The sequence below is a fragment of the Oratosquilla oratoria genome, chromosome 23 (genome assembly GCF_046742065.1).
Source record: "Oratosquilla oratoria isolate Oo_2021 chromosome 23, ASM4674206v1, whole genome shotgun sequence".
NCBI classification, from domain to species: Eukaryota; Metazoa; Arthropoda; class Malacostraca; order Stomatopoda; family Squillidae; genus Oratosquilla; species Oratosquilla oratoria.
The window spans coordinates 34,963,545-34,988,043 of record NC_134799.1 but is presented as its reverse complement, the minus strand read 5'-3'; the positions used below and the strand labels follow the sequence as shown (position 1 = coordinate 34,988,043).

General features: G+C 39.0%; 1 protein-coding gene across 3 annotated transcripts in view; it reads right to left on the bottom strand.

The window, feature by feature from the left end:
* Hira (histone cell cycle regulator-like protein) overlaps window positions 1–24,499 on the bottom strand; it is a 78,237-nt gene that overhangs the window by 37,498 nt on the left and 16,240 nt on the right. For all 3 annotated transcript variants that reach the window (XM_076206924.1, XM_076206925.1, XM_076206926.1), the window contains 5 exons: window positions 22,639–22,812; window positions 22,239–22,399; window positions 11,871–12,038; window positions 10,539–10,697; window positions 1,332–1,454 (listed from right to left, as the gene is read on the bottom strand). In XM_076206924.1, the coding sequence (XP_076063039.1) occupies window positions 1,332–1,454; window positions 10,539–10,697; window positions 11,871–12,038; window positions 22,239–22,399; window positions 22,639–22,812 (785 nt within the window). The remainder of the gene's footprint in view (window positions 1–1,331; window positions 1,455–10,538; window positions 10,698–11,870; window positions 12,039–22,238; window positions 22,400–22,638; window positions 22,813–24,499) is intronic.

Below are 24,499 nucleotides of genomic sequence, written 5' to 3'. Positions count from 1 at the left end.
ATAGCTATTATTTTGCAAAGGTGTCTAAAATGAGTACATCAAATAGGTTTCCTTATCTTGAGAAAGAGAGAGAGAGATTGATTGATTGATTAAAGGTTATCTGGTGTTGTAACTGCCAAGGTCATAGACGCTGAAAAGAGAGAGAGAGAGAGAGAGAGAGAGAGAGAGAGAGAGAGAGAGAGAGAGAGAGAGAGAGAGAGAAGGAGGAAAGGAGGGAAAGAGAAAAAAAGAGAGAGAATTAGAGGCAGAGAAAGAAGTGACAGACAAGCTCAAACTTATACATATACCAACAGCTTTTTTCTCCTTACAAGGGAGGTAGCTAAAGTCACTAAGGCATAAATCCACTCCCACCCATTCCATCCCCACATACTCCACTCCTATTCATCACCCCTCCCTCCCTCTTATCATAGCTCCTCCTGGATGATGGGTCATCCCTGCATCTTGCCCACTGCACTGGGTCAGAAGCAATGTAGCAAGACACATCCACAGCAAGTCTGCTTCATTTAATCAGTAACCCCCCACCCTCTATCCCCTTATGCAGAAAAAGATAAGATAGGGAGAAATCCCTTTGGGCAGCATCAGAATATCATTCATACATACTCCTTCAACCCCCACCCCCGACCCATTCCCTTCTATGCATCACAGTATCATCCATACACAACTATTATCTACTAACCCTTATCTTCTGTTTTCTCCCATCCTTCCTCTTTCCCAATGCCCCTTTTACTCTATCCATCTATCTCATCCTCAGTCATCCCATTATGTTCACTCCTTCCACACCTCTTTTAATAATCTTTCTTCACTCATTCTTTCCACATGTCCAAACCATCCCAATACTCTTTCATCAACCCTATCTCCCAACTCCCTTTCCACCCACGTTCTCCTCTTCACCTCCTCGTTTCCCACTCTATCCAACCTAATAACCCTTATCATACTTCTCATGCACCTCATCTCAAACACATTCAAACTCATTCTCTTTTATATTCCATGTTTCTGCCCCATACAGTGCTGTCGGTACAATCACTCCTTCATGCAATCTTCCCTTAGCATCCATTCCCAAATATCTATTTCTCATTACACTTTTTTGATCCCCCAAGGCATTTACTTCCTTCTCTCAATCTACATTCTACCTCCACCTCTACTCCTCCCCTTCCCGCCACATTCTGTAAGGTAATAACTGCATATAAATCATGCAACAATAAATTGCTTTTAAAAAAATTACTATTAATACACAAGGTTCATAAACCCAAGAAATTGGCAGCTTTTATAATAGTTGCCAACTCCCAAAATAGAATACTTATCCAGAAAATTCATGATCCACGAAAACTTACAGTTTCTTCCTGGGTAAGTGGTTTGCCAATCTCCTCAAGTGTGAAGTGAACAAAAGCAAGAGAACCATCCTTAGAAACAGCCATCAAGTACCGGCCACAGCCACTCCATGAGATATCAAGTACCTGAAATTTTATATTATTAACAATTAGTAAAGGTCAATCTTATCATTGATAAGACATATACAATTGATATGAATACTCTTGAATATCTATCAATACATCCCTTTCCATATCTACCCTTTCATAAATAGTGGGCAGTCCCCACATGACTACTTATATTACAAATTTTTTCCAACTTGCATACCATGGTCACAAAGCTGGGTGCAAGACATGAAAAAGGAACATCCTCATCCTCTTCACTCCTATCACAATTATCCCATTTACTTTTTCTTGTAGCCAATGAATACCAGGACTATATATGTATATGATGCATGGAAGGGAGTGGGTGGGGAATAGAGGGAGTGGAGGAGGGAGTATGTTTGAATGATATTTTGATGCAGCTTAAAGGGATTCCTCCTGTCTTCTCTTTTTCTGCACAAATGGAGCAGCCTTGCTGATGATGTGCTGTGTCTTGCTACATTGCTTCTGACCCAGGGCACTGGGTGAGCTGCAGGAATGACCCCATCATCCAGAAGGAGTCAAGATATGAGGGAGGGAGTTGAGGGAGGGAGGGGGGGGTGAATGGGAGTGGAGTATGTGGGGATGAAATGGGTGGGAATGGACTTTGAGCCCCTGTTTTTTTTTTTTTTTTTTTTTGGCTACCTCCCTTGTAAGAGGGAAAAAGCCATTAGTATATGTATGTATGTATTTACCTATTTGTATTTTATGGGAAGGGTGCTATGCTCGTAATGACCCACTTTTGTATCTTTCAGCATCCAGTTTGATCTTAAATTCTTGTATAGTTTTTGCACTCACTGTTTCCTCATTCATTTTGTTCCAGATATCTACCACTCTGTGTGGGAAACTATTCTTTTTCAGATCTCTTCTGTAACTATCCTTTAAAAAAAAAAATATATATATATATATATCTTCTTGTTTTTCTTTTTTCCCACTTTAGTAAATCATCTCTATCAAGGACCATCCCTTTCATAATTCTGTAGATGGTTAGTAAATCTCTTCTTTCTCCTCTTTGCTCCAGGGTTGGTAGTTCGAGTTTGTCCAATCTTTGTTCGTATGTCAATTTGGAGAGCGTTGGTGCCATCTTTGTCATTATTCTTTGAATTCTTTCTAATTTCTTCAAGTTCTTTTTAGTACTGGGAGTCCATAGTGTTGCAGCATACTCCAATCTTGGTCTTATCGATGTAACTAATATTTCCTTTACCATTTCTTCATCCAGGTAGTCATAGTCCACTTTCATTGATCTTAGTAAATTGAAAGTTTCTCCAACTATTTTCATTGATATGTTTGTCTGGTGCCATGTCATTGCTGATAGTCAATCCTAGGTCCATTTTCGAGTTGACTTTTTTGACTTCCTTTGTACCAATTTTATATTGTCCCGATATTCTGTTTTAGCTTTTTCCAAATTCCATTATACTACATTTCCTGATGCTGAAATTCACTTCACACTTCTGACTCCATTCCCACACTTTGTCCAGGTCATTTTGTAGTGATTTACAATCTTCTTCTGCATTTACTCTCTTTAGTAGTTTTGCATCATCTGAAAAGAAGTTCATATAACATTTCATACCTTCATCCATGTCATTTATATAAATGGCAAACATTATTGGAGCTAATACAGAACCTTGTGGGACTCTATTTATCATTTCTTCCCAGGTCGAGTTCTTGTCTCTAAGTCCCTCATTTTTCTCCTGTTCAAGAAATCTTTCATCCATTCCAATCACTTTCCTTGTATTCCACCTATTGTTTCAATTTTTCTTAGTAGCTTTTTGTGTGGTACTTTGTCAAATGCTTTTTGTGTAATTAACTAGTTTTAAATTATCTGACACTATGGTCACCCAGTCCCCTAAAAAATATAAAGAAAATTGAAAGAAACCAGAGAGCAACCACAAAAATGACACCAGCACTTTCAAACCTGTTATACGAGGAGAGACTGGTTAAATTGAATAAAGCCTAGACTGGAGTATGCTGCGACACTATGGTCACCCAGTCCCCCAAAAATATAAAGAAAATTGAAAGAATCCAGAGAGCAATCACCAAAAATGGCCCCAGCACTTTCAAACCTCTTATATGAGGAGAGACTGGCTAAATTGAAATTACTGACTTTGGAACAAAGAAGTGAGAAAGGTGACCTACTGACAATCTACAGAATCATGAAAGGCACAAAAGTCCTTGAGGTGAGAAAGGTGACCTCCTTACAATCTACAGAATCATGAAAGGCACAAAAGTCCTTGAGATGACTTACTAAATTGGGACAAGAGAAACACAAGAGGACATGAAAAAAACTCAAAAATGATATTTATAGAAGAGCTCTGGAAAAAAAAAAAGTTTTCCACAGAGTGGTAGACATCTGAAACACACTGGACAAAACAATACACACACATCAGTAATCATCACCAAAGACATGTCGTCAGATAAACATAAAAATAAAATAGTCGGAGAAACATACAATTTGTTGAGATCAATAAAGGTGGCCTTTAAACACCTGGATAAGGAAATGATAAAAAAAATATTACAAACACTGATAAGGTCAAAACTGGAATATGTAGTGCTGATATGGTCACCCAGTACAAAAAAGGATATAAGAAAATTAGAAAGAATACAAAGAGCAACGACAAAGGTGGTCCTAACACTTGCAAACCTGACATATGAACAAAGACTGGTCGAACTGGAATTGCCAACCCTAAAAGAAAGAAGAGAACGAGGGGACCTACTAACCATCTACAGAATTATGAAAGGAAAAGAATGCCTTGATAGAGAGGACTTATTAAAGCGGGACAGAGGAAAAACAAGAGGACATGCAATGAAACTCAAAAAGGATAACTACAGAAGAGACCTGAAAAAGAACAGCTTCCCACACAGTGATAGATATATGGAACAAATTGGATGAAGAAATAGTGTGTGCAAACACAATACAAGGATTTAAGAACAAACTTGATCTTGCACGATACAAAAACAGGTAACCACGACCATAGCTCCCCTTCCCGTATAATACTAGGTAAATACACACACACTGAAAGAATTGAAGAAAACTTAGGTGAGGAAAGTATGCAAAAGATTAAGAAATGGAAGGAAAACAGAGAAAATGAAGAAATTGCCTTTAAAGAAATAGTCCAACAACAGATGCAGGAAAATGCAAAAGATACAATCATTCAAGTAATTAAAGAAAAGGCAAATTGGGTTAGAGATGCAGTGGATAGAAAAAAATGTATTGTGGTATATGGACTAAGGGAAAAACATGGTCTGGCGAGGTACATGAGAGAAAAAGAAGAAAAAGAAACAGCAATCTTAAAAGAAATAAAGGAGGGTGATTGGGAAGCAGAGAAAGATATAAACAATGTGTATAGGATGGGACATTATTCTAAGGAAAAAAACTGACCACTAAAGATAAAACTAAGATCACAAATGGTAGTAGAAGACATATTAGAAAAAGCAAGTAATAAGATATGGATAAAAAGAGAAATGAGTGTTGAGGCATTAGAAAAAGAGAAGACACTAAAGAAAAAATGCAAAGAGAAAGGAGACCGAAAGCAAGGAATTTTATTGGAGGGTAATCGACATGAGACTGAGAAAATGGTATATCAGAATGGGCGAAGAAAAAAAGATGGTGAAAGAAAAAAATTAAAAGTGGCCTATACTAACATTGACAGATTAATTTCAGGACTGACTGAACTAAATGATTACCTGTTCGAAGAAAAACCAGACATAATGGGAATTGTGGAGATGAAATTAAGGAGTTCAATACCACCCATTAATGTTGGACAAGGGTTATAAAATTACTGAATTAAAAACAGAAATGAGAAACATGGAGGAGGAATCATGTTCTTGGCCAAGAAAAACTTGAACGTGACAAAGATTACAGAGGGTAAAAGCAATGTAGAACTGATCACGATAAAAGTTGAAGACAAGGACATGAAAAGTAGAAAGTTTGTGATGATTTATGTGCCCCCAAAAATGAGCTCTTGGAAAGAGTATGGGCATATGAAAATGCTAGAAGATACAAGGCATTCATTAAATGAGATACTAATGGGCGGAGGTAACCTGGTAATTATGGAAGAACTTTAACTGCAAAGAAATTTGTTGGGAGGAAATGACAGTGAAAGGTAGAGAAGACTTGTGGGGTAATCTATTACGGGACATGACCATGGATTATATAATGACACAATGGGTCAATGAAAACACCAGATACAGAAGTAATGAGGAATCATCGAGACTGGATTTAATATTTGCAACAGAACCTGAAATTGTAGATAAAACTGAATACAAGATACCACTTGGAAAGAGTGACCATATACTTACAGAGACTGAACTCAAGGAAGAAATATATATGGAGAGAAATGAAAAGTACAACCACTCCTCGTTTAACGACGACAATTGGGACCAGCGCGCCGTCGTTAACCGAATTGGTCGTTAAGCAAAAGTGTATACATATACGTACATGTACTGTATGTACAATGTCCAGCAATACATGTATCTTTATTTTCGTGTATTTTCCCTCTTTTATACAGTACATTAAAGCTTTATTTACTGTTTATTTACGGTGGTTAGGTTCCCGAAATTACCGTATATGACCAAATCCGCGTATGCTGACATTCCATATTGAATACCGGGGTATTTTTTTAGTTTCGACCATGGGCGCAATATAGCAATAGAAAATTAATTATTAATTTTGTAAATTAAAATGTATCAACGTAATATGCAATTTTGTGGGCGGAAATGAAAGTAAAAAATACCATGCTACAAGAAAATATGCTAATGAACGAAGTCGGTATCATAGGATCGGGACGCCATCTTGTCATCTGCCAACGTCTCTCACGACGACGACAACGAGGACGAGCCGGATGACATTTAATTTGCAGGTAATGATTTATCAAACACAGGTTAGGTTAGTTTAGTGTAGGTTAGACGAATTTATCATCCTTTCATTTCTTCGACATCGGCATCTATCATAACAAACATGGTGTACCATTCATCCGGCATGACTTCGTTACTTACGAAATTTGTTTTAGCACCTTTTTTTTTGCTCACAAAATTGCATATTACATTGATACATTATAATTTACAAACTTAATAATTAATTTTCTATTGCTATATTGCGCCCTTGGACTAAAAATTTACCACTACCGGTATATATTGTACCCCAGGTAGTTTTTCCAGCTTGCAGGATGGTAATGTGGACCTAAGCTTCAGAACACTACCTCACAGCTAATATCCACCATACAAGTTCATTTATAACATCATACAAATTTGCCTCAGCCAACTTAATTATCGTACACAACGTCATAACTTTGGGAGATTTACGTTAAACGAATATTGGTCTGTCTTAAAGCCCGTCATTACTCCAAGTTGTCATTAACCGAGTAGGTCGTTAAACGAGGAGTGGGTGTATAGGAAAAGAGGATTGATGTATAACAAAACGGACTTTGGAAAATTAAAGAAATTCTTTCTGAATGCAAATTGGGAAAAATTCTACACTGAAGAGACAAAAGTAGAAGAGAAATGGGAGATCTTGATGGATAATTACCGTATTTTTTGGACCATAAGGCGCTTCGTACCATAAGGCGCACCCGTAATTTGCTATTCCCTGTCCTTACATAAGGCGCACCTGGTCTCGTCATCGGATAATCGTGCACATGTGAGTGCATTCAGAACTGAACATTTTCGTTGTTGAATGAGAAAAATCGGTTGGGATTTAGCAAAATTACAAAAATAAATAGGAGATAGGGTTGATGAAAGAATATTAGGATGGTTTGGACACATGGAAAGAATGAGTGAAGAAAGACTAGTAAAAGAGGTATGGAAGGCAGATGTGGAGGGAGTGAACATGAGGGGACGTCCTAGGATGAGGTGGATGGATGGGGTGAAGGGGGCTTTGAGGAAGAGGGGAATGTCTGTTGAGGAAGGAAGGGAGAGGACGGAAGACAGAGGTGAGTGGAGAATGGTTGTATATGGATGATGTTGTGATTGCATGAGGAGGAATGGGCGGGGGTGTGTGTGTGTGGGGGGGGTGAGTAAATTTTGACGCAGCCCGAAGGGATTTCTCCCCGTCCTCTCCTTATATGCAAGGGGGGACGGAGAAGGGGGGTCGCCGATTAAATGAAGCGGCCTTGCTGTGGATGTGCTGTGTCTTGCGACACTGCTTCTGACCCAGGGCGGTGGGCAAGGTGCAGGGATGACCCGTCATCCAGGAGGTGCTCAGATGAGAGGGAGGGTGGGAGGGGTGTGGAGTGTATTTAGGGATGAAATGGGTGGGAGTGTTTTTATGCCTTTCCCTTTTTGGCTACCTCCCTTGAAAGGTGGAAAAAGCCTTGGTATATGTATGTATGTACAAAAATAAATGATATACAATATATATTTTTTTTATTTTGGTCAGTGAAATCAGACCACCTCCATGGACGGTCTGCCCTGCCAATACCCCTAAAAAACAACATAAACACGTTACGGGAATTGTGGGGAATAAAACCAACATTAGCAGTTTTATTCCCGGAATTCTCTATTCACTTAAATACACAAGATTTATTACAAACGACGGTGAATTTTTAGTTTCGACCATGGGCGCAATATAGCAATAGAAAATTAATTATTAATTTTGTAAATTATAATGTATCAACGTAATATGCAATTTTGTAAGCGGAAAAAAAACCCCGGTGCTAAAACAGATTTCGTAAGTAACGAAGTCGTGTCGGACGAATGGTGCGCCATGTTTGTTATGATAGATGCCGACGTTGTCTGACCTAACCTGTGTTTAATAAATCATTACCTGGGAATTAAATGTCATCCGGCTCGTCCTCGTTGTCGCCGTCGTGAGAGACGTTGGCGGGGTTTTCAACCACTCTCTCAGTTAGCGGGGTATACAAAGTTCTTGCAGCTTGAAGGAATGCATGTATCTCCGCTCCATAACATTCCTTCAAGAAAATATGCCTGGCAAGGTACTGTCGGAAGTACCAAGGTGTTTTATATTTTCATTTCCGCCCAAAAAATTGCATTTTACGTTGATACATTTTAATTTACAAAATTAATAATTAATTTTCTATTGCTATATTGCGCCCATGGTCGAAACTAAAAAAAATACCCAAATGATTACAGTCGGAGTGGAGCGAGACTAGACCAATGCAAAATGGCTGTCAGTGTTGTGGACGCTATCATATCATAGCCATGATAGCGTGAATGAATGCGGTGGCATGGACTCAAAAACTGTCGAAGTTTTTGCAATTTTCTTGTCAATATACATGCATCTTGGTTATAACTTGGCTGTAACTTTTGCTACGCCTATGCACTGTCGCCGTCGGCAGGCTAGCTACGAAACGTGTCAAAATTGTATGTCACTCTCCGAGGCATTTTTTGGCACTGAAGCCACACATAAGGCACACCTCACGATAAGGCGCACCACCAGATTTTGGCCGATTTTAAGGATTTTGCCCGCGCCTTATGGTCCAAAAAATACTGTATAATGAAGGAGTGAATAGACACATACCAAGACAGAAACAAGAGATAGTATACATTAAAAGCTGGTTCAATAGAAGATGCAGTGAGGCAAAAGATAGAAGAAACAGAGCTTGGAAAAGACAGAGAAAAGATAAAAAACCTGGAAAATGGCAAATATATATAAACTATGGAAATGAGTATGTAAAAATGCGAAGAGAGGAAAAAAGGAACTATGAAAAAGACATTATAGAAAAATGCAAACAGCAACTAAAACTACTCTATAGATATGTGAATGGTAAACTTAAAAATAAACAGGAAATGGTGAAACTACGCCAAGGAAATACAGAATACACAGAAGATCTAGAGATGACTTAAGTCATGAATAATCACTTCAAGTCGGTTTTTACTAGATAGAAGGTACAATATTGGGACGAAGGAAGTGAAATTATCTCAATTGACTTGTCCTCTGATAAACAAATAAACAAAATTGTTGGAGAATCCTATAACTTGCTAAGATCACTAAAAGTGGCATTTACCTATTTGGACAATGAAATTATAAAAAAAATATTAGTCACTCTGATAAAGCCTAGACTAAAATATGCGGCAACATTGTGGTCACCCAGTACCAAAAAGAATATAAAGAAAATAGAAAGAATCCACAGAGCAACCATCTACAGAATCATGAAGGGCACAGAAATACTCAATAGAGAGGACTTGTTAAATTGGGACAAGAGAAACACAAGACGACATGGAAAGAAAGTAAAAAAAGATAGTTATAGATTTGAAGAAGAACAGTTTTCCACACAGAGTGGTGGACACTTGGAACAAACTGGACGAAACAATAGTGTGTGCAAAAACCATTCATGAATTTATGAGCAAACTAGACACTGCAAGATACAAAGGCAGGAGAGCACGAGTGTAGCTCCCCTTCCCGTAAAATACAACTAGATAAATACAGACAGAAGGGGAGCAACTAGTTAGTTGTCAGCTCTCCTTATATGAATGGAGAGAGAATATAAAAGTGACAGAAAGAGATCTTGGGTCAAATCTGGGGACTCACACACCTCTGCATGGGGGTAGGTGTCAACACCTTTTGAAGATGGGTACCAGGGAGATACTTGGATGCAAGGGATCATTAGTTGAAGATAACTGTCATGGCCCCCCAATTCAAGTATCCTCCATGAATACTCTCATCCATTTTCATAAAACCAAACCCAAGATAGTTTCTTTTTTTCTTCGACTCCTGTCTACACACCAGTGTATTTGCAAGTTCTAGCTACATTATTCTAGGTTGGAATGAGACTAAATTAAGATTAACTGAATTTCTTCCTTGCAATGGCATATTCTTGCATGCAATAGTCAGAAGAAATTAGTGAAGTTACATCTATTGCTGAACATACATACATACATACATATACCAAGGCTTTTTCCCCCTTACAAGGGATGTAGCCAAAAAGGAAAAGGCATAAAATCATTCCCACCCATTCCATCCCTGAATACACTCCACACCCCTCCACCCTCCCTCTCATCTTAGCACCTCCTGGATGACGGGTCATCCCTGCACCTTGTCCACTGCACTGCTGAACATAAGGCATATAAAAAAAATATACATACCCCAAAAAAATCAAATTTCTACTACAAATTAACTTTCTTTTCTCAACTTACCGAGTCATCAAATATATCATGTACAACAACAAGAGGCCTCTTGAGAGACGTAAACCAGACAGAAATAGATCGGTCACGAGATCCAATGCCTACACAACAATACTGCACAGGCTTTCCCGTCTTTGAGTCTGTTCGCTTGAGTATGTTTGGGTTGAACCGCTGTATGAAGAAAAAGCCAATTAATTCAACTTCCAAATGTGTACATGTATGTGTGTGCACATGCCCACTGATCATTATCTAACCCCTCCACTTATCTCTTTTTTAAAGTAATGCTGTATTCCAAGATAAATTAGGCATCTACATAATGGTTACATATAGAATAATATCACAATAACTGATGACATGAAACTCCCATGTACTTGGAGAGGGAGAGAGAGAGAGAGAGAGAAGTATGTAGTCTTCAAGTGACTGAAAAGATCACTCAGCTTTGGTGCTACAACCTGCTAATAAGTGTCACAACAGTAAAAAGTATTAGGGCTGGAGATTCCATAAATGTAACTTATACTGTTGTCATGTACAGAGCTATGGGAAAAAGACCTGCAGCTTATTTATAGTGCCCAGTGTCCTGTACGACAATATGAAGACACAACAAATTCCTTTAATGCCTTTATTTAACAAATATGTACTGGAGGTCCTTTTCCCTTTATGAAAAGTGATCAAGTCAAAGTATACACACCTATATTTAAAAGAATTAAAACCTGTCCAATTACCCTTCCCATCTTAGCATCTTGAGGATGAGAAGTCCCCCAGTCCCCAACCCTACTGCTGTGGTCAAAAGCAGTGCTACAAGGGACAGGTTTTTTTTTTAATACATACAAATACATATACCAAGGGAATTTTCCCCTTACATGGGAGGAAGCCAAAGTCAAAGGCATAAATCCACTCCCACCCATTTCATCCCCACATACTCCTCTCCCATTCACCACACCTCTCTCCCTCTTTTCTCCTGGTTGATGGGTCATCCCTGCATCTTGCCCACTGTCCTGGGTCAGAAACAATGCAGCAAGACAGAGCACATCCACAGCAAGGCTGTTTCATTTAATTGGCGACCCACTCTCTCCATTCCCTCATGCAGAAAGAGAAGACAAGAAGAAATCCCTTTGGGCTGCATCAAAATATCATTGATAATGATTCCCTCACCCCCCATCCTACATCTACTCCCTTCCATGCATCATAGCATCATCCGTATACAACCATTCTCCCCTCACCCCTATCAGAAAGAAAGAAAAAGAAAGAAAGAAAAAAGAAAGAAAGAAAAAAAATATATATATATATATATATATATTAATAATAATAATACATGAACAAAATATTCTCAAAAATAATACTCACAACACACGTAATGGCCTTCCGGTGCCCTACAAAATCCTTGTCTGTGTTCCAACCCTCACGGTCAATAATCTGTGCTGTAGGCCCACCATTATTCATGGCATGGGCAGAAACCAGGTACTGACCATCTGGAGACCAACTGGGACGCAGCACACTTGTAGTACCTCCACACTACCAAGAAAAACAGATAATTTATACTACTTTGCTGAATTTTCTTGTTCTATATGCTTACATATATATATATACCAAGGGCTTTTACCCTCTTACATGGGAGGTAGCCTAAGTCAAAATGCATACATCCATTCCCACCCACTTCACTCCCGTTCCCTCCCTTTTTTCTTGGCTCCTCCTGGATGATGGGTCATCTCTGCATTTATCCCACTGCACTGGGTCAGAAGCAATGCAGCAAGACACAGCACATCCACAGCAAGGCCGCTTCATTTAATCAGTGACCCCCACTCCTCTCTGTCACCTCATGCAGAAAAAGAGAGGACTGGGAGAAACCCCCTTCAAGCTACATCAAAATATCATTCACACATGATATTGGTTTAACATCATAAACTCCACCCCTTACAGAGGACTTATTAGTATGGAATTTAATGAACGATGCCCTTGGTTCAACTTCGCTAGTGGCAGGATTCAAACCGCCATCCCCTCAACCTTCGCCACAAGTAACAACGCCCTAACCCGCTCAGCCAACGGTCAACCCCCCATCCTCCACCCACTCCCTTCCAGGCATCACATCATTATCCATACACAATCATTCTCCACTCACTCCTATCTTCTGTCAACTCCCTTCCTAAACAGACATTTCTCTCTTTCCCAATGCCCCTTTTACTCCATTCATCCATCTCATCCTCGATTGCCTCATGTTCACTCCATCCACCTCTGCCTTCCACATTTCTTTAACCAATCTTTCTTCACTCATTCTTTCCATGTGTCCAAACCATCCCAATACTCTTTCATCAACACTATCTCCCAACTCCTTTTCCACCGCAACTCACTTCCTCATTTCCCACTCTATCCAGCTTTGTAATCCCTACCATACTTCTCAGACACTTCATCTCCAACACATTTAAACTCTTTCTCTCTTATGTTCCATTTTTTGGTTGCACATAGTGCTATTGGTACAATCACCCCTTCATACAATCTCCTCTTAGCAGCCATTCCCAAATGTTTATTTCTCATTCCATTTTTGATACCCCATGGCATTTACTTGCTTTTCTCAATCTACATTCTACCTCCATCTCCACTCCTCCCTTTCTTGCCACATTTACCCCAAGTATCTAAAGCTATCTACTTCCTCTAGCCTCTCTCCCTTAATACCCACTTTGCTGTCATTCTCTCCCCTCGTGCATCTCACCACCCTATTTTTCTCCACATTTCTTCAATTTCCTTCTTTTGCACACCTTCCCAAACTCTGTCACTAACTTCCTTAATACCTCTTCTGATACTGCTACAAGCAGTGTCATCAGCAAACAACTGGCTTATCTCCCATTTTTCTCCTTTTTCTTTAAACCATCTCCAATCCCCAGCCCCTTATCCTTGCATTTACCTCTTGTACTTCCACATCCATGTATAAATTGCACAGCCCTTACAACATGACACATCCCTGGCAAAGTCCCACCTTTACCTCAAACCACTCTATCTCTTTATTTCTAATTCTAACACAGGCTCTATTGTAAAAACTCTTGACTGCTCTCAACAGTTTTTCTCTTATCCCATATATCTGTAATACCTCCCAAAGTTCCTTCCTGTCTACCCTGTCTTAAGCCTTTTCCAAGTCCATAAAGGCCCAAAAAACAGTTACCTTTTCTTAAAGCTTTCTCACATATCTGCCTTACCACAAAAATCTGATCCATGGCTCCCTTACCTTTCTTAAACCCACATTGTTCTTCACCAATTACTCCCTCTGTTCCTCTCCTAATCCTCTCAATCAAAACCCTCCTATAAGCCTTCCTAACTACACTTAACAAACTGATCCCTCTAAAACTACTACACTCACACTTGTCCCCTTTTCCCTTGTAAAGTGGAACTACACAGGCACTCATCCAGTACTCTACTCGCTTTTCGACAAACATTAAACAACCTCACCAGCCAGTCCACCATCACTGTACCTCCTATTTTAGACACACCGCATGACACCCATCCAACTCAAGTGCCTTACTTGCTCTCATCATTTTAATAACTGTTTTATCTCATCTTTTCTTATTTGTCCTCCATTTTCCTCATTCATCACTGTAATTTTCTTAGCCATTCCCACTACAACTACCTTTCCCTCCCTATCCTCCTTCACATTTAGCAACTTTCTAAAATATTCCACCCATCTTCCTCTTACCACTATTTCTTCCATTATCATCTCTCCATCTGCACCTTTTACCTTTTCTTCTGTACCTGATTCTCCTCCCCATTCCTCTTTTGATTTCCTTCCAAAACATCTTTTTATTACTTTCAAAATTTTCTGTCATACTCTAACCCCATTTCATATCTGCTCTCATTTTTGCCTCCTTTATCTTATACTTTACTTCTCTTCTCTTTTCTTCATACCTTTCATATGATTCATCCTATTTTGTAATCAATCTGTGTATGCTCATTTCTTTTCTTCTACAATCTTCTTTGCTTCATCAACCCTCCACTTACTATTCTTCCTTCTATTTCCTCTTGCCCTCCTTGTTTCACACACTATCTTTGAACACATTGTGACTCACTCCTTGAAACATCCCCATTCTTCCTCCACACCTAGTTCTACTCTATGCTTCACTCCCTCCCACTCTGTTTTCAGCTTCTTGTACTCCTTTTCTTTCTTATTTAAGCAGTTTACTCTAAGTACTTCCATACCTTCTGTCCCTTTCCTCTTTCACCATCTATCCTCCACTCTCAACTTACCTTCTACCAGAAAATCTGATATTCCACCAGTCTCTCCCCTAAGAACATGTACATCCAAAACTCTTCTACTGGTTACCACTATATAGTCAATTAAAGACCTATCTATCACCTCTCCTAAGTGTACTTATGTTTGACTTTTTTCCTAAACACTGTTAGCTATCATTATCTCTCTTTTTAGACACATCCCCATCTTCAACTCTTGTAACGTAATATTAGATATTACGTCATATGTGTAATTATGTTATAGAATTGTGTTCCTTTGTATTACATAACTAACTATGTTCATATTTCTTGTCTATGTATGTATTGTAACAATGTTAAGCAGTAACGCCCGTCCACTATATGTAATCTTGTCTACGTGCGGGAAGAGGTGCGCACTCTTGTAGAACAAACAGACAAGCGAAATCCTGAATAGTTCGGAGCGCACAGATTTGACAGTTACTAAATAAATAGATTGTTCAAGCGAGTCGAGGGTCCTAAAACTACCCATGTTGACGTGTTAACTTACCCTCCTCCTCACCCGCACCCTTAACCGGAAGTATCCGGCTTCCGGTCCAATGGTATATAAGCGGTGGTAACCGCTGACTCGTCGTCATTTTTCGCTCTATTGATCTCTTGATAAGAATACAAGTTTGGACTCATGAGACGATTGGTGTGAAGTGATCACCCTTTTTTGCCTACATTACGTGTCTGATATACATTGCATTACTTTACTTATATTTGTACTTATTACTTATTCTGATGCATGTTCCTGATCTCTTTGTACTTAGATAGTACCATATTGCATACTTATCTTGTGTTTCTTATTTGAACGATAATTTCCATAATCATGTAACGGTCCCATTGAATCTACTGCCCATTCTCTTTTGTGTTGATTGCCTGTAAATATTTTCCATTAATAATTTCGTTTACTAGTTTTATCGCTAGTTTAATATTCCTTTCCTGGAATCTTCTTTGTTACCTTTACTTCTAGTCTTACGAATTATCTAGGCCCTGACCAGATAGTTCAGTCCTACAGTGGCTTCTAGAAGTGCGCTGGTTCTTAAGCACTTAGACGTTATACGTAACGTCTCTTCACATACCAGCAGCCCGTAACAAAGTGGCGACCCTTGCCAAGGATATTGGATCAGGTATTTAACACATTCTTATAGAGATGGATGATATAGTTCAAGAATTCGTTCAAAATCCCAAGGTAAGTTTCTTAAAGAAACAAACTAAAGACACTTTGATAGAAATAGGCAAGCACTTTGGAGTAGACATTGATACAAGTTTACGAAAGAAAAAAATACTTCAGGAACTCGTTGAAAATCTGATCGAAGATGAGATATTATCTCCAGAAGAGATTACAGCTATACAAATTCCTTCAAATAGGTTAGAAATGGAGGCACGACTAACCGAACTTAAGATTAAGGAGATTGAATTAAAGGTCAGGAGAGTAGATTTTGAGGAGGAAGCTAAATTGAAACAAATGCAAATTGAGGCAGAATTTAAAGCTAAAGAGGAGGAAACTAAACTGAAACAAATGCAAATTGAGGCAGAATTTAAAGCTAAAGAGGAGGAAACTAAACTGAAACAAATGCAAATTGAGGCAGAATTTAGAGCTAGAGAAGAGGAAGCTAAAGCGAAACGAGTAGCTAAAGAGGAGGAAACTAAACTAAAACAAATGCAAATTGAGGCAGAATTTAGAGCTAGAGAAGAGGAAGCTAAAGTGAAACAAATAGAAAGAGAGAACGAAACTAAAGTCAAATTGGCAGAGTTAGAATTAAAGAAGGCAGAAGTAGAAGCTAGGATTGTTGATAGACGACCCGTAGTTCAGGAAGGTCATATAGATATTTCCAAGTATGTAAAACTTTTACCCATATTTTCAGAGGGAGAGCCAGAAATTTTCTTTCTTCAGTGGGAAAAATTGGCGCAACAGTTACAAATCCCTAAAGAAAATTGGCCATTAATCATTCAAACACAATTTAAGGGTAAGGCTCAGCAAATTTATACTTCTCTTTCAGAAGCAGAAAGCGAGTATGATAATATGAAAGCTTGTATTTTAAAAGCTTATGAACTAATACCAGAGGCCTATAGACAGAAATTCCGTAATTATAGGAAGACACCTCAGTTAACATACGTAGAATATGCGGCTCAACAAGAGAGGTTATTCAATAGGTGGTGTTTGGCTAGTGAAACGGACACCTTAGATAGACTTAAACAGTTGATTTTGTTGGAGCAGTTTAAGAATACCTTAGAGACAGATCTTAGGATTTTTATAGATGATCATGTTCCCGAAACTTTAACTAAAGCTGCTGTATTGGCTGATGAGTTCACACTAAATCATAAACCTAAGTCAAGACAAATGGAATCCCAAAAGTCAAAGTCATATATTCCAGATTCAACAAAATACTCTGATCCTTGGGCCCCAAAGAAACGCTTTGAAAATCAGTCTAGCCCATCACATTTCAGTTACAGGTCTGATTTCAATCAATATCCTCCAAACCAACCTTGGCAAAGAATGGAAAGGTTTAAGACTAATCCCCCTGTAACTTGTTCATATTGTAAACAGGTTGGCCATCACATTTCTAATTGCAGAAAGAGACTGACACCCTCATTCTCCAATAAGACACCAACTCTTGTAAGTAATATAAAATCAGATGATTCAAAATCCTCTATTCAGGATAAACTACCAAAGAAGCCGGTATTGTCAAGTAATGTAGAACCCCCCTCATCAGATCATGATCCTTGTTTCAAACCATTTGTATCTTCAGGAACTATATCTCATAGTAGTAGTTCACAACAATATCCTATTTCCATACTCCGAGACACAGGAGCAAAGCAAAGTCTGATTTTAAATTCTGTCTTGCAGAATCAGGGTGAGTCATATACAGGTTATGATATATTGATAGAAGGAGTTGGAGGAATTATAAAATGTCCATTACATAATGTTTTCTTGCGGTCTGATTTAACAACCGGAATGGTTAAAGTAGCAGTAGTAGACTCTCTTCCCATAGTAGGAATATCCTTATTGTTGGCCAATGACATCGCTGGAAGCAAAGTCATTTCTCCCTTAATAACAAATAACCCTAAGACCTCAGTAGAACCTTCAGATAACTTACAGTTGTTTCCCGCTTGTGCTGTAACCAGATCTCAGTACAAGAAATCTGAAGAGGAGACCTATAATTTAGAATCCCTATTCTCCCAAACTGACCCATCTTCTTCTTCACCAGTTTCTCTATCTAGAGCAGAATTAATCAAAGAACAGAAGTCAGATCCTTCTCTTAAAAATTTGTACGAGATTGTTTCTTCTCCAGAAGAAGTTGAAAATATGTCACGAGGTTTCTATATAGAAAACGGAGTCCTAATGCGAAAATGGAGAGCATCCACCGCAACCGCTGACCAGCCATGGCAAGTAAGGAATCAAATAGTCCTCCCTCTTGGTTTCAGGAATAATGTTCTAAGATTGGCTCATGATACTCCCTTAGCAGGTCACTTAGGGGTAAGAAAGACCTTGTTCAACATAACCCAACATTTCCATTGGCCCACGGTTGTCAAAGATGTTGCCCAATATTGTAAAACATGTCATACATGTCAACTTGTAGGTAAGCCCAACCAGAAAATTGTAGAAGCTCCACTCCATCCCATTCCTGTAATGGAAGAGCCATTTAAAAAAGTTCTTATTGATTGTGTAGGACCTTTACCTCCTTCAAGTAAAGGAAATCAGTACATTCTCACAATCATGTGTATGAGCACTCGTTTTCCAGAAGCCATTCCTTTGAAAAATATTAAAGCTCAAAACATAATCAGAGAAATGTTGAAATATTTCACTATGGTAGGATTTCCTAAGAACATTCAAAGTGATCAAGGAAGTAATTTTCTTTCCAACAAGTTTAGAGAAACTCTTGTAACACTAGGTATAAATCATGTAACTTCCTCCGCCTATCATCCTCAATCACAAGGTGCTCTAGAGCGCTTTCACCAAACGCTCAAGACAATGTTAAGAATCTTCTGTGCTGAGAACACTCGAAATTGGGAAGACGGACTCCCCTTTTTGTTGTTCGCCACCCGAACAACAATTCAAGAAAGCCTTGGATTCAGCCCGTCAGAATTAGTCTTCGGTCATGAAGTCCGTGGTCCCCTAAAGATACTTCATGAACAATGGATGAAAGAAGAACCACCTGTTCCTTCTTTGAAATACGTGTCCCAGGTCACCGAGAAGTTGTTAGAAGCTTGGAAGTTGGCAAGAGAGAACTTGGCGAATGCTCAACGAGTAATGAAAGGTCGGTATGATAAAGATTCTAAACTTAGAACTTTCTCTCCAGGAGATCAAGTGTTACTTTATCTTCCCATACCAGGAGATCCATTGCAGGCTAAATACAAAGGACCCTATGAAGTCTTGTCCAGAGCCAGTGATCTCAACTACATAATCAAAACTCCAGACAGAAGAAAGAGTTCCCGTCTCTGTCACATAAATACCTTAAAACCTTATCAGTCCCGAGATCCAATTCCAGCTTGCAGCTCTACCACAATAGAATCCGAAGAGCCTCCTGATAACCTGCCTAATCCTCCTGAGATTCCCTTGGAAAACTCTCAGATACTACAAAATCTTCAGATAAAAGTAGGACACTTATCTGAGAAACAAGGTAAAGACATTCTTTTCCTCTTAAGAAGTTTTCCAAAATTATTTCTAGATTCCCCAAGATTCACTTCTTTGATAGAACACGAAATAATTCTAGACTCGCCAAGGGCTATCAAACAAGCCCCTTATAGAGTCAATCCAAAAAAGAAGGAGTTCATAAAAGCAGAAATAAACACTCTGCTTCAACAGGGAATAATTGAACCCTCCAGTAGTCCTTGGGCATCTCCTTGCATTCTTGTCCCTAAATCTGACAATTCTTATCGCCTGTGCATTGACTACAGGAAAATCAATGCCCATACTAAGGCCGATGCTTTTCCTATCCCTAGGATAGATGATATCATAGACAGTCTAGGAACTGCCAAGTATGTATCCAAGTTGGATATGTTAAGGGGATACTATCAAATCCCTGTACACCCTCGCTCAAGAGAAATTACCGCTTTCATTACGGAAGAGGGATTGTTCCAATTCAGAGCAATGCCATTTGGGCTTAAAAATGCCCCTGCCACTTACCAAAGAATGATAAGTAATCTTGTTGCAGGATTGCCAGGAGTAAAAACTTATCTAGATGATGTGATAATATTTAGTCAGTCTTGGACAGAACACATTGAACACCTAAATAATTTCTTTTATAGAGCAGACCAAGCAAACCTTACCATCAATTTGTCCAAATGTGATTTCGGACATACACAGGTCCCCTATTTGGGATTTAAAGTTGGAAATTCCCAAGTGTTTCCAATAGACGCCAAGATAAAAGCCATCAATGATGTACCAACACCCACTAATCGTAGAGAGGTACGTCGATTCCTTGGAATGAGTGGCTATTATCGCCGTTTTTGTCCAAATTTTTCAGATGTAGCAGAACCATTGACTGACCTGTTGAGAAAAGACCACGACTTCGTGTGGACACCTACCTGTGAGACGGCCTTCAAAAACCTGAAGTCCCTTCTCACTAACGCACCAGTTCTAAGGGCACCCGATTTCCAACGACCCTTTCTTCTGCAAGTCGACGCCAGCGACACCGGTATCGGTGCCGCCCTCTTGCAAGAACACAATGAAGTTCTTCACGCTATCGCCTACTACAGCAAGAAGCTGTCCCCTGCGCAGAAGAACTACTCAACAATTGAGAAGGAGACGCTCGCTTTGGTCCAGGCCCTTATCCACTTCGAAGTCTACCTGGGTTCCTCAACTACCATTCAAGTATATTCGGATCACAACCCCTTAAAGTTCCTACAGACTATGAAAAACAAGAATCCGAGACTTACACGTTGGAGTTTATTTCTCCAACCCTTTAATCTAACTATTCATCATATAAAAGGCGTCTTTAATGTTTTAGCCGACGTCCTTTCTAGAACATAGCTTTTCAACAGAAAGTGAAAAGCTTTCCCAAACGGTGGAGGTGTAACGTAATATTAGATATTACGTCATATGTGTAATTATGTTATAGAATTGTGTTCCTTTGTATTACATAACTAACTATGTTCATATTTCTTGTCTATGTATGTATTGTAACAATGTTAAGCAGTAACGCCCGTCCACTATATGTAATCTTGTCTACGTGCGGGAAGAGGTGCGCACTCTTGTAGAACAAACAGACAAGCGAAATCCTGAATAGTTCGGAGCGCACAGATTTGACAGTTACTAAATAAATAGATTGTTCAAGCGAGTCGAGGGTCCTAAAACTACCCATGTTGACGTGTTAACTTACCCTCCTCCTCACCCGCACCCTTAACCGGAAGTATCCGGCTTCCGGTCCAATGGTATATAAGCGGTGGTAACCGCTGACTCGTCGTCATTTTTCGCTCTATTGATCTCTTGATAAGAATACAAGTTTGGACTCATGAGACGATTGGTGTGAAGTGATCACCCTTTTTTGCCTACATTACGTGTCTGATATACATTGCATTACTTTACTTATATTTGTACTTATTACTTATTCTGATGCATGTTCCTGATCTCTTTGTACTTAGATAGTACCATATTGCATACTTATCTTGTGTTTCTTATTTGAACGATAATTTCCATAATCATGTAACGGTCCCATTGAATCTACTGCCCATTCTCTTTTGTGTTGATTGCCTGTAAATATTTTCCATTAATAATTTCGTTTACTAGTTTTATCGCTAGTTTAATATTCCTTTCCTGGAATCTTCTTTGTTACCTTTACTTCTAGTCTTACGAATTATCTAGGCCCTGACCAGATAGTTCAGTCCTACAGTGGCTTCTAGAAGTGCGCTGGTTCTTAAGCACTTAGACGTTATACGTAACGTCTCTTCACATACCAGCAGCCCGTAACACCCTCCACTACAATCTTTTCCTGGAACTCCAAACTTCCCAACTAATCTGTCTATTGGTTCATCTCCTACACTGGCATTGAGATCTCCCAATACCACTACATTGACATTTCTCCCTAAACCCTCTATGCACTCATTTAAATCTACCCAAAAAGCCTTCTTTTCATCTACACTCTTCTCACTAAGGCCCATATGCACTTACAAAGACCCACATCTCCCTTTCCAGTTTCATCTTCATCCACATTAACACATACAAATACATATGCATGAAGAAACTTTGGAAAGTCATCTCTATTGCATTAGTGTAGCCAGTTTCTATGTTACTAGCCAGCAGGAGGGGTTAGGGAGCAGTTGATAGTTATCTCCTCTCCTTATGTGAAAAATTAGTCAGAGTTGGTAGAAATCTTAAGCCTGGTTAAAAGACCAAGTGCCAGCCCATTTGAATGTTCCAGAAAGAGGTGGGTGTTGCACGGCCACCATGAACAGGCACCCATCACTGGTTCCTCTAAGAGATAATGCAGGACACTCCAAAACTTCAAAGTTGCCAAAGTCATTCATCCTCTTTTAGAGTACCTCAGCAAAAGGCTCTGCTATCTTCTCTTCCTGGGTCCAATCAACAGTTTTCCAAATGACAAGAGTCTTGTCATCAGCCTGTGTTGCTAGGTAGCGACCTACTGGGTCCCATGTTACACCCTTCACTAAACCTGTGTGACCATGCAACACTTTCACTTGCTCTGAAAATAGAAGATTACGAACTTGAGAATATTTTTCAACATTAAAGTCCAATCCCACAGCTTAAATATTTTTCATAGATGAGATAATCAAGAGTTTTTGAATGTTCTTAAAAGAAATAGTGCTCAAGAAATATGATTGGTATTACAAGACATTTTTCAAAACATTAAAGGTTTGTATTAATTCTCCCCTGAATTTCCATTTCTACCACATGACGACAGAATCAACTATTTTCTCTTACCAGGCCACTTTGCAGTATTCCAGATGATGATGTTGTTGTCAATGGAACCACTGGCTAACCACACGTCACCAGGAGACCAAGCAATGTCTAGAATGTCACCATTATGTCCTCTTAATGTTGCTATGCTACGCCAAGACTCCACGTTCACAACATTGGATCCAAACACGGCACCACCTGAAGTATAAAGCATCAGTCTGAACAATGTGTTACTCAATACAACCGGGTTTTCTTCTCAATCAAATGTAAACAGAAGTTACTTAAAATATATTCATGAAAAAATGAAAAATAAATAAATAAACAATATATACATAGTAAACCCTCATTATTACAATTCCCATTATAGCAATTTTCAGATTTATCAACCCTAATATGGTCTACTGACCATCCACCTGATATATCAAAGGTTAGTATATTCAGTGGAATGCTTGGTCAGTGGTGGCTGCAGTAAGGGAGGGAGGGAGCGAACAAGTGGGTGGTGGTATATCAAACTTCCCTTTCATATACCGAACTTTGGTGTATGAAGAGGAAATCCAGTGGTGGTGGCGGTGAGCTTTATATTAAACTTCCCCTCCTATAAAGGGACCAAATAAAGAACCTTGACATCAGAAAGTCATATGGGTCCAATGGAATAGCGAATTGGATATTGAAAGAATGTATAGACGAACTTACAGATAAAATACACAAGATAATTGACTTCTCACTCAAAGAAGGAAAAGTACCACAAGATTGGAAAAATGCAAATACTGTACCAATATACTGAGGAGATAAAGAAAATCCAACAAACTATAGACCTGTATCCCTTACATGCACAATTGCAAAAATATGTGAGTTATTAAAAATAAATGGATTAAACACTTGGAAGAGAACAACATACTAACCTCCAAGCAATTTGGATTTAGAAGTGGAAGATCATGTACTACATACATACATACATATACCAAGGCTTTTTCCCCCTTCCAAGGGAGGTAGCCAAAAAGGGCAAGGCATAAAACACTCCCACCCATTTCATCCCTAAATACACTCCACACCCCTCCCACCCTTCCTCTCATCTGAGCACCTCCTGGATGACGGGTCATCCCTGCACCCTGCCCACCGCCCTTGGTCAGAAGCAGTGTCGCAAGACACAGTACATCCACAGCAAGGCCGCTTCATCTAATCATGTACTACAAACTTAATATGCTTTTACTCAAGATTAATAGAATACAAGAAAGAGATGGTTGGGCAGACTGTGCCTTCTTGGACTTACAAAAAGCTTTTGACAAAGTACCACACAAAAAGCTACAAAGAAAAATTGAAACAACAGGTGGAATACAAGGAAAATTATTGGAATGGATGAAAGATTTCTCGAACAGAAGAAAAACGAGGGTGGTACTTAGAGAAAAGAACTCAAATTGGGTAGATATGATAAGCAGAGTCCCCTAAGGCTCTGTATTGGCTCTGACAATGTTTGCCGTTTATATAAACATGGATGAAGGCATGGAATGTTATATGAATTTCTTTGCAGATGATGCGAAACTACTGAAGACAGTAAATACAGAAGAAGATTGCAAATCTTTTCAAGAAGACCTGGACAAAGTCTGGAAATGGAGTAAAAAGAACAAAGTGAATTTCAACATTAAGAAATGTAGTATAATGGAATTTGGAAAAAGCAAAAATAGAATATCGGGTCAATATAAAATTGGTACAAAGGAAGTTATAAAAATGAACTCAGAAAGGGACCTAGGAGTAATTATCTCAAATGACATGACACCAGACAAACATGTTAACAAAATAGTTGGAGAAACTTATAACTTAATAAGATCAATGAAAGTGGCCTTTGACTACATGGATGAGGAAATGGTAAAGAAGATACTAGTGACAC